This window comes from Lactuca saligna, chromosome 9, assembly GCF_052625555.1.
Source record: "Lactuca saligna cultivar CGN05327 chromosome 9, ASM5262555v1, whole genome shotgun sequence".
In the NCBI taxonomy this organism is placed as follows: Eukaryota; Viridiplantae; Streptophyta; class Magnoliopsida; order Asterales; family Asteraceae; genus Lactuca; species Lactuca saligna.
The window spans coordinates 171,444,271-171,454,187 of NC_136425.1; the positions used below are offsets into that span (position 1 = coordinate 171,444,271).

The window sequence follows — 9,917 nt, forward strand, 5'->3', positions numbered from 1 at the left end:
CTTTTTTGGGTTCCTATGTTATCGACTAAGTGTTTATTTGTATGAGGAAAATGGTTTACAATGAAAAATGTTTTTCTTAAAAAAATGAACTTATTTTAGCTTTAAATGCTCTTGGAAAAGTGCAATCAAACCACATTGAATAAAAAATAACTAGAATTTTTATATCCATCAAACTATATTGGAATCTACGATATAGTTTTAAAATAAAATTAAAAAAAATAAAAAAATAAAAATAAAAATAAAAAAAATAAAAAAAAAAAACACTAATACATATACAAACAATTTATTTTGATGTTCATCAAATTTGATTAGAAATTGGATTCAAACAGAAATGAATCAAAAATAAATGAACTGAGCTCATAGGGCCCATATTATGACAACAATATATGGTAATGGCACCGATTATTTATTTATAAGGTTCTTGATAATTGATATAGCTTGTGTCTTTGCTTATGATAATTATTAGGGAACCAATTAATTATTTATGAAAATTGAATCTGTTGTCATTTACTATCTGATTCACTAATTAGCTTACAAAATAGGTAGATATATCTAACGTTTCGTTTGGCTTTCCAGATATCTAACAAAACTCGATCAATTTAGGTTCTGTTTATCACACCATCATAGAATTTATTTTCTGATTTTCTAAATTGTTATATTTGTAAAACCAAAAAATAACATATTAAAAAATATATATACTTAGACTAACATATATATACTTAAATACAATAATCTGACCATATAATAAGTTTACAAATTTTATTCTATTAACATCTATCATAGTTTAATACATGTCGATGACAATATAAATCAAACTTTAAAAAATTAAATGGATGCAACCAAAAACAAGCAAAGGCATAAGGGGCACTTTAATCAATACCAAAAGGTCCATACTCCATACTACATTAAGGCTCAAGTTATGGGACTATCTTCAAAGTACCCACATGACTAATTGACTACCCTACAATAAAACCACAAAATAGTGACGTGGCCTCTAATTCACCAAAAATAATAATAACCCAAAAAAGAGCCTATATTAATTAACACTATGAACCTTATAAATTTACAATTACCAATAAAAATGTAACACGTTAACAAAAGAACATGGACCCTTGAACATCCTCATGCAACTTGGGCAGCTCGGGCACTGGTATACTTCCTACTGAACTAATACTTTCCGCCAAATCATCAAACTTTATAAACTGCCCGACTTGTTGGGCAGCAAGATGAGCGTACGACACCGGAGCCACTACAAAATATTACATTTTTAGTCCCTAAGTATATTTGGTTTTTGTAATTTTGGTCCTTATTTAAGGTTTTATAATGTTTTTGGACCATAAGTAAAGTTGATTTTTGCAATCTCATTTTATCTTGAACAAGGACCATAATTGAAATTTTAGCAATACTCAGGGACCAAAAATGTAACTAAGTATAAATAATTATGCAAAGATGAAGATGGTATATACCGATTGACGTTGCAGAGCTACTTCTTTGATACCTGTGACACAATTTTAAAAGTTATCATTTTATTGTGATTTAAAATATATTTATGTTATAAGTAAATCATATATATATATATATATATATATATATATATATATATATATATATATATATATATATATATATATATATATATATATATATATATATATATATATATATATATATATATATATATATATATATATATATATATATATATACTTACACATATGATAAGGAAAGGATTAGATTTTGGAGGTGATCAGGAGAGAAACCGATTTCATCAAGCAAGACATGATAGTGAGCAGGACGGGAAGTGCCCTGCAAAATTATTTAATATTTTCATTGAATAAAATAATAATAATATAAATATAAATAAATAAATAAGAAAAAGAATTTAGGAACTTACAATCATTCCTGATTGAGCACACATGTAAAAATCATAGTTTCTTGGATGCACAATTTTACTGTCTACCACAGTACCTAATAAGATGGATAATTTGAGGGTTTTTTTTTTAAATAGAATTAAATAGTTTTTTTTTTTTTAAATAAACATAAAACATTAAAATAAAAAAAAAATAAAAAAATAAAATAAAAAAACAAACAAACAAACCAGAAGGGACATTTTCAGGGGCATTAGCTTGGAAGAGCTTTGTGTGGTGATTCTTTTGAGCGATAATTACTGTGAATTTAGGAACATCAACTTCACCAAGATACTGGTAAGCCTGTTGTATTTTATAATATCAAATCTATCAAATCATTAAAAATAAAATAATTTACAAAAATGGTCCCTAACTGTTGCTATTTTTTGCAATTTAGGTCGTTACTTGACGTTTTTTGGTTCTTATTCGATATTTCATAACGATTTTGGTCCACTTTTATCTACTTTTTACATTTATTTTATTAATAATTTGCATGTACAAATATTTTTAAAAAATCAAAAAAGGGTAATATCGTCATAATTTTACTTGAAACATGGACAAAAACGTTGGAAAAACTCATATGATGACCAAAACTGCAGTAGAAACTATTTTGGGACCAAAATTGAAAAAAACTGAAATATTCAGGGACCATTTTTGTAATTTACTCTAAAAAAATCAAAATATGAAAAGTTATTAAAATTTTAAGCTTATTAAACATACCTTGATCATTTGATCCAACTCAAAATTTAGAACTTGACTGAACTGTGATTGGCTCACGCCATCCCTTAAAAAAAAAATAATAAAACATTAAATAAAAGAAAAGTAGCATATTTTTATAAAAAATAAGAAAGTAAAAAGACAAATAATACCTGAATACTATAATTTGAGTTGGTTTCCGTTGATTGCTTGTTTGATAAAATTCCAAAAGTAGTTCACTGTGCAAGACAAATATTATGTCAATACAAAACACATCAGGAACAAAAAAAATAATTAACAAATGATTTGATCAAGAGTAAAATACATTTTTGGTCCCTGTGTATATCTGATCTTTGCAATTTTGGTCTAGAAAAGTCTTTCATTGCAAATTTGGTCCTTATTTTATGTTTCATAACAATTTTAGTCCCTAAATCGCTAAATCCAACTACACGTTTATAAATGGCCATTTTACCCTTGGAAGTTATATTAATATATATTGTATGTTGTTCAAATATAAAGTTATTAATATATATTAGTAATTTAAATTTAATATATCGACATATTCAATTTACAATAGACTAAAAATATTATAAATTAAAAAAAAAAAAATCATATGTACATTTTTAACCTAAATTAAAAAATAAAGAGAACTACAAAATTGCAGATTGCCCCCTATGATGTATGATTTTTATCAGGTCTGGTCCGGGTGATCCAAGGGCAAAACGGTCATTTAAAAAACAAACACACAGGTAGTTGGATTAGAATTAACGATTCAAGGACCAAAAATGTAATTTACTCTTTGATAAAACTTTAAAAATAAAAAAAAAATTTTAAAAAATAGATAAAATTCATGAAAATAAGGGATTTAATACCTCATTATGCCATCATCTGTACCATCTGCTTGTGGTTTAAACAAACCTTCAATCATTTCCATCTTTGATGATTGAGCCCTTACAGATGCTTTATATCTTGATATCAATGGCCATGATATTGATCCAACAACCTATAATTTTAAATATAAAAAAAAAAAAAAAAAAAAAAAAAAAAAAAAAAGACCATAAACATACAGCCAATTTTTGCAAATTTTGGTTCTCTTACAAAAACCCCAAATAAGGATCAAATTTGCAAAAATCAACTAACCTTAGGGACCACTTTTGTAAATTACTCAAAGTTACAAAAATAGACCATGAGCGTATAGCTGAGGCTTAAAAATCTTGGTTCTCTTATAAAAAAAACTTCAAATAAAGACTAAAATTGCAAGACAAAACAATTTGGGACTAAAATTGCAAAAACCAGCAAAACTCAGGGACCATTTTTTTAATTTAGTAAAAGTTATAAAAAATTAAAACAGTACCGCAGCAATTGAAGGGATATCGGATCGACCCGGCGACCCGTGAGAAACATCCATCCCCATTATCATTGTTGGAGTGTCATTTATGAGGGGTATGCAGCCTTCAATTGCTAATAAAGAATTAATCCCACCAAGCTTAAAATGTAAAAAACAAAAAAACAATTAATTTAAGTTCTAAAAACAATTGAAAGATGTAAAAAAGTTCAAAGATTTACATTAAATACCTTGGAATTAATTTTCAAAAGCACATTTGTGAGATATTGGTCAGTGATTTTGACTGGGCACATGCATTGTGTAACAACTCCATAATCACTTAAACATTTTTTCTTCCAAGGACCTTCACACATTAAAAAAACACAATATATACTTTACATTTATTCACCCATTATAGCAATATAGCTAAAATAGAGTTTATATTTTATACCATATAAGTCAGAATTTTTTCTTTCTGGCAATATGCAAAGGAGAAATTGAGGGGCACCAGGGAGTTTTGCTAAAATTTGGTCAAACATTTTTTCCACACGAATTACAGGGCCAAATTTTCGGTTTTGTGGGTCTTCTTCCATTAGTGAAAATGGGCGATCAATAATCTGATAATCAAAAATCAAAATCAAAGTCAAAGTCAAAGCAAAGAAAACAAAAGTAAACATATCTTTGACTTTGACTTTGACTTACGATTCCTTTATTTCTTCCACAATTTATGAGCTCCCGTGAAAGATAACTTGCATCACACCTGGCAGAAAAATTGACAACTACCCATTTTTCGATTTTAATGGGAGTGAAAAGCTTCTGCAATAAATAAAAAATTCAAATATATAAAGCAGAAAAAAAAAAAAAAAAAAAAAAAAAAAAAAAAAAAAGATAATAGAAATATAAGTTGAAAGTAAAAAGGGGACAACAGAATAAGAATAGAATACCTTGTTATTAAAGTTCCATCGCCCATTACGAGGACAAATGTCTTCTCCATTACCAACCTTCAACTGTAATTTCAAAAAAAAAAGTAAATGAGAAAAAATATCATGATGAATATATGAAATTACGGAAATACCCCTAGTACTATCACACAAACCTTTGGTGCATCAAGAACACGACCATCAACTTGAGCAAGTTGTTTCTCAATAGTGATTCCACAGGAAGCGAGTAAAGGGTCATCATCGTAATTATACTTTTTCATAGCCTGGTTATAAGTTAAAACAAAGGATAAATTTACGATAAAGGACACAAAGGATCAAAAGGGTATGATGGTAAAATATAACTTTACATCGGTTATAACTCGCATTTTTTCAGGAGGCTTTTGTCTTGATTTTTCAACTAAAGATGCTCTTTGTAGTGTAGATAATGCCTTTGTATACCGTTGAAGTGAAACAAGAGAACAAAGCTGGGGACAATGGCAAAATGGTAATAACATTAAAAAACATGGAAAATATAATAATATAAAAAATAAAAAGATAAAGATTCAACCTCCAAAGGCAAATAGTTAGGCTTCTTTGGTTTCCCAACATCAATGCAAGGTATATATGCAGAGTAAGTAATTTCAATTTTACGATGTTTGGTAAAATAATCCAACACTGTAATATTTATTGTCTTGTCATCATCATATGTCCCATCATCTTTTTTCACTCTCAAAGGAAACCTGTTATCACCATGTCAGCATAGGGGGGGGGGGGGTTATACACTTATAATACTCAAAAGAAGCGAAGAACAATAACTTACAATAATTGATTACAAGGTTTTTCACTCATCCCAGTGATCTTGAATTCCATGTTGTTGTGACTTGTTTTTATTCTCAAGTTTTTAAGCATTTTCTTGGCCTATTAAGTGTGAGAAAATGGTGTGTGAAACTGAAATTTAAAAATATATATATATATATATATATATATATATATATATATATATATATATAAAGAAAATGGTGTGTGTGTGTAAGTGTGTGAGTGTAACTTTTTTTATTTACCTTAACCCAGTCAATAGAGCGAAAATCGCGTGCATTTTGGTTGGATTTTAGAAAATCGATCACAGGTCCAGGAGTAAGAATCAATGTAGTTGATACATCTGAATAGACAAATGTATGAGCAATTAAACTAACAAGTGAGTGAGAGCTAAGAGGGGTATAATAGTAAATTCAATGGTCATATATACCCATATTTAGTGACAAACCACCATGTGTTGGATGAAAACTAGAATGAAATCCACGGCATCCAGTGACACCCCCTCCAATATCACTGATGTTTCTTGAGTCATCATGAAAGAATGACTGTTTGACCAAAAGGCATCCCCTGTATCCAACGTTGACTTTTTATTAAACTAGAAGAAAAGAAAACCCAAAAATAATATCACATAAAGCAGATAGTAGCAATAAAGAATGGAATTTAAAAGTAGTGCCTTTGAGCTGCTTGTTGTCTCAAGATAATATCAAGAACCCTTAAAGAATCTTGAAGTTTTTCTGGCTCTGCTCCTTGAAGGGCAAGATTGACCGAATTTAATGGTATTTTAGCAGCATACTTAATCTCTACTTTGAAAGTCTTCTCTTGAAAAGACAGTTTTGACCTTTTACCAGTTTCATCGTCAGAAGGGGTTCCACTACAAAAGGAATAACTTTATTTAAAATCTCCAAAATGTAAAAAAGAGATAGAATTAATGACAAGGTTGAGAAAGTAACAAACCGTTTTGCAAACGAATTTTCTAATACAACCATGAATTCAGATTGATTTTGTGGGAGAGGACCAACAGTGTAAAGACTCTTTTCTCCATCATATGCGAATTTTTTACCAGAAAGTTCAGATGAGTATGTTTGGTAAAGTTTGTCAAGAATTTTTCTCCCTAAAACTTTGTTCTCAATTGCTCTATCATCTTCAGAAGTGATGGAAACCTGCAACAATATGAGATTATATGAACTATATGTTTGACTTTTTAAGACTATAAAAGAATATGCTTAAAGCTTTAATCCCATAATACCATACACTATAGTGGTAGAATATCTCATCTGGATTCTTGATAGAAACTTTGAAGTGATTAACAAGCAATGGAATGTGTCTTCCACCACTTCCAAATCCAGGCCTATTGGTTATAGAACGTGTATGATGATTTGGTAGCTCTGTTTTGTCTTCAGGTTGTGTGTCATTTTGTTGTGGAGAACCACTATCATCTTCACTGTTTACTTTCTCCATCTTTCACATCCACAAGACTCCTTAGGGATTTGAACATATGGAAAAAGAATTAGAGAAACAATAACTAATAAGATGGCATAATGATTTTACTTTTACCTCCTAATAACAAATAGGAACAAAAGGTGATTCTTTTGAATGTTATTGGGGAATATAATGAGTTCACAATCAAACAGATTAGACATTAGAAGTCAAATACAAACTATGGTCATTCTCAAAGTTAAAAAGCAACACATTGCCCTAAAAATCAAACACTAAGTTAGTTAGGGGATGGAAGGAGCACAACTAATCATCGTTTCATAACCTAGTAAATGAATCAGAAGCTTGAACTATCAAAATTCAGTCATATCGTACAATGCAAACTTACGAACAAGTGTATTACGAAAAGAAAAACTCAAAATACCTATAAGTTATCAAAAATTCTACAATGCAGCCCGTGAAAATGGATCAGAGACCCAAAATCAGCTAAAAAATCATCTACAAACACATAAGAAAGTAAAAACTAACCATCATACGTATTACAGACAAAATATAGTGATCCTCGTCGAATTTTGGGTATACTTGTTACTAAAAAGAGGCAAAGGGTTAAAATAACAAATTAGAGCATAGAACATCAGCGGCAGCAGCAGCACCACGGATTCCGAACATTATCAAGCATTCAGGTGGATTTTAAAAGTATAGGTATATCAGTCACAAACATTACGAGAGATTGTATGGAGAGAGGTCAAAAAGGTAAAACTGAAAACGAAGATTATGAATTTTACCTTTTGACGATGACGAAATTGGGGTTTTGTTGAAATGTTTAGGGTTTTAGAGAAGAAAGGAGAAGAAACAGCGATGCACTCGGTGTTTGATTCTCTCTCCCGCTTCTTGTAGCGAGTCAAATCAGTCGTAGTGTTGATGGTAATGGTGCAGCGACTACGTCCCAACAGTTGCAGTAATTTTGTAAACCATTTTTCATGAAAATCGTCACGCAAAATTACTTTTTTTTTTTTTTTTTTGTAAACGAAACAACTTTTGAAATGTAATATTTATTGTAAACAATTCTCAAAACAATTTAATTTCGATACAATTTTTTGTAACATCATACGTGAATATATTACTTGATATAGGGTTTGTGAACGTTGTTCATTATTTTTGCGAAGGTATAGATTTTGGATGTATATAATAAGCTACAATTTTATTGAGAAGTTGGGGTTGTAAAATGAATGGTTTGTTAACAGTTAAAAGGTGAAAACATGTTTATGTTTGTTTTTAAACACTTAACTCGTTTACATTTTGTTTATAATGGGATAATGACTTGAAAGGGTAACGAACTTTCAACTTTTGTCACATTTAGTCACTAAACTTTTTTTCGTTATCTATTTGTCATTGAACTATTGAAACTGTTCACATTTTACCCTTATGACCGACTATTACCGGTCATAAGGGTAAAATGTGAACAGTTTCAATAGTTTAGTGGCAAATTGATAACGAAAAAAAGTTTAGTGACTAAATGTGAACAAAATCGAAAGTTTGTTTCCCTCTAAAAAGTTCAATGACTAAATGTGAACACACTTCCTGTTGTATTATGTTTTAGGAAAATTATTTATTTTTGTTTAATTGTAGCAACATTTGTTGATGAAGAAATCTATGAAATAAAAAAAACAAAATGAAACATCCGGATTTCCAGGTATCATAATTTAAGTATTTTTCTTTTGAGTTAGGAAGAGAGACTCAACGAGTTGACGCCTCAACTCGTCGAGTAAGGTCGCGACTGATGAATTGGATTAATGAATGGACTCGACGAGTCGGTGAGGCGATTCGACGAGCCCGCGTTGTTGGCAGAAACCCTAAATCTTTGGGCCCGAGCCATATTTAAAGGAACTTATGACCTTCAATTGCGACTACTTTTCCTATAAGTGAGAACCCTAGCGAGCTTGAGTGTGTAGAGTGAGAGGAAGAGTTATCTTGAGATTTTTGGTGTGATAGATCTGGACCCTTCTAGGTCCAGAGAGACGAGAATATGAAACTTTAGTAGAGTAAACCTTAGGGTTCGAAGTTATGAAGCATAACCTTAACCAGCAATGTGATGAAATAAAATGATGAGAGATAGGTGATGATAGAAAGGTGATGATAATTAGGTAAATAGATGATGATGAATATGTGATGTAGGATGAAAGGAGATACCATAACCTTAACCAGCACTGTGGCGATGTAGTCATCTACCAGAGTATAGATGGCGACCACGGACTATTCTAGACAGCCCAGTGGAAACACCAGCAGGCCCATAACTTGTAGGTGATGAATTACAATTTCAGGCGATATTGTAACTACGTATTCATGCGATGATACTCTAACCCCTTACTATGAATTACGAGTTCAGACGATGTTGTAACTATATATTCATGGGATGTCACAAATTTCGCATGCCAAACCAATGGTCATAATTCACATCAGTGAGAATGATCCATTTTTTTGTAAAACCAACATCAAATTGGAAATTTTGATTTTTTATTTTGGAAAATGTCAAACCATTGGTTTTTTATTTCGGTTTTGGTTTTTTGTTTTTTTTTTTAAAATATATTTTCAGGGTTTTGTTTTGTTTTTTTTTTTTATTTCATAGATTTCTTCATCAACAAATGTTGCTACAATTTAACAAAAATAAATAATTTGCTAAAACATAATACAAGAGGAAGTTTGTTCACATTTAGTCATTGAACTTTTTAGAGGGAAACGAACTTTCGATTTCGTTCATATTTAGTCACTAAACTTTTTTTCGTTATCTATTTGTCATTGAACTATTGAAATTGTTCACAT

The 9,917-nt window shown here is 30.1% G+C and overlaps 1 protein-coding gene across 3 annotated transcripts; it reads right to left on the minus strand.

Moving 5' to 3' along the window:
- Positions 1-844: 844 nt before the first annotated feature.
- On the minus strand, positions 845-8,042 carry LOC145015178 (protein argonaute 16-like). 3 transcript variants are annotated; one of them, XM_078973629.1, is made up of 24 exons: positions 7,883-8,042; positions 7,626-7,685; positions 6,915-7,141; positions 6,618-6,823; positions 6,337-6,534; positions 6,094-6,230; positions 5,909-6,006; positions 5,668-5,765; positions 5,416-5,587; positions 5,216-5,332; positions 5,024-5,131; positions 4,872-4,934; positions 4,630-4,743; positions 4,379-4,544; positions 4,179-4,291; positions 3,958-4,089; positions 3,476-3,606; positions 2,777-2,842; positions 2,628-2,691; positions 2,099-2,210; positions 1,895-1,968; positions 1,712-1,806; positions 1,467-1,498; positions 845-1,249 (listed from the first exon to the last, which is right to left on the minus strand). In XM_078973629.1, the coding sequence occupies exons 3-24, from the start codon at positions 7,119-7,121 to the stop codon at positions 1,092-1,094; spliced, it is 2,661 nt and encodes an 886-aa protein (XP_078829755.1). In that variant the 5' UTR covers positions 7,122-7,141; positions 7,626-7,685; positions 7,883-8,042; the 3' UTR covers positions 845-1,091. The 3 variants fall into 3 exon arrangements, with proteins under 3 accessions (XP_078829755.1, XP_078829754.1, XP_078829756.1); XM_078973628.1 differs by lacking the exon at positions 7,626-7,685; XM_078973630.1 differs by lacking the exons at positions 7,626-7,685; positions 7,883-8,042 and having other exon boundaries at positions 6,910-7,021.
- Positions 8,043-9,917: the final 1,875 nt, after the last annotated feature.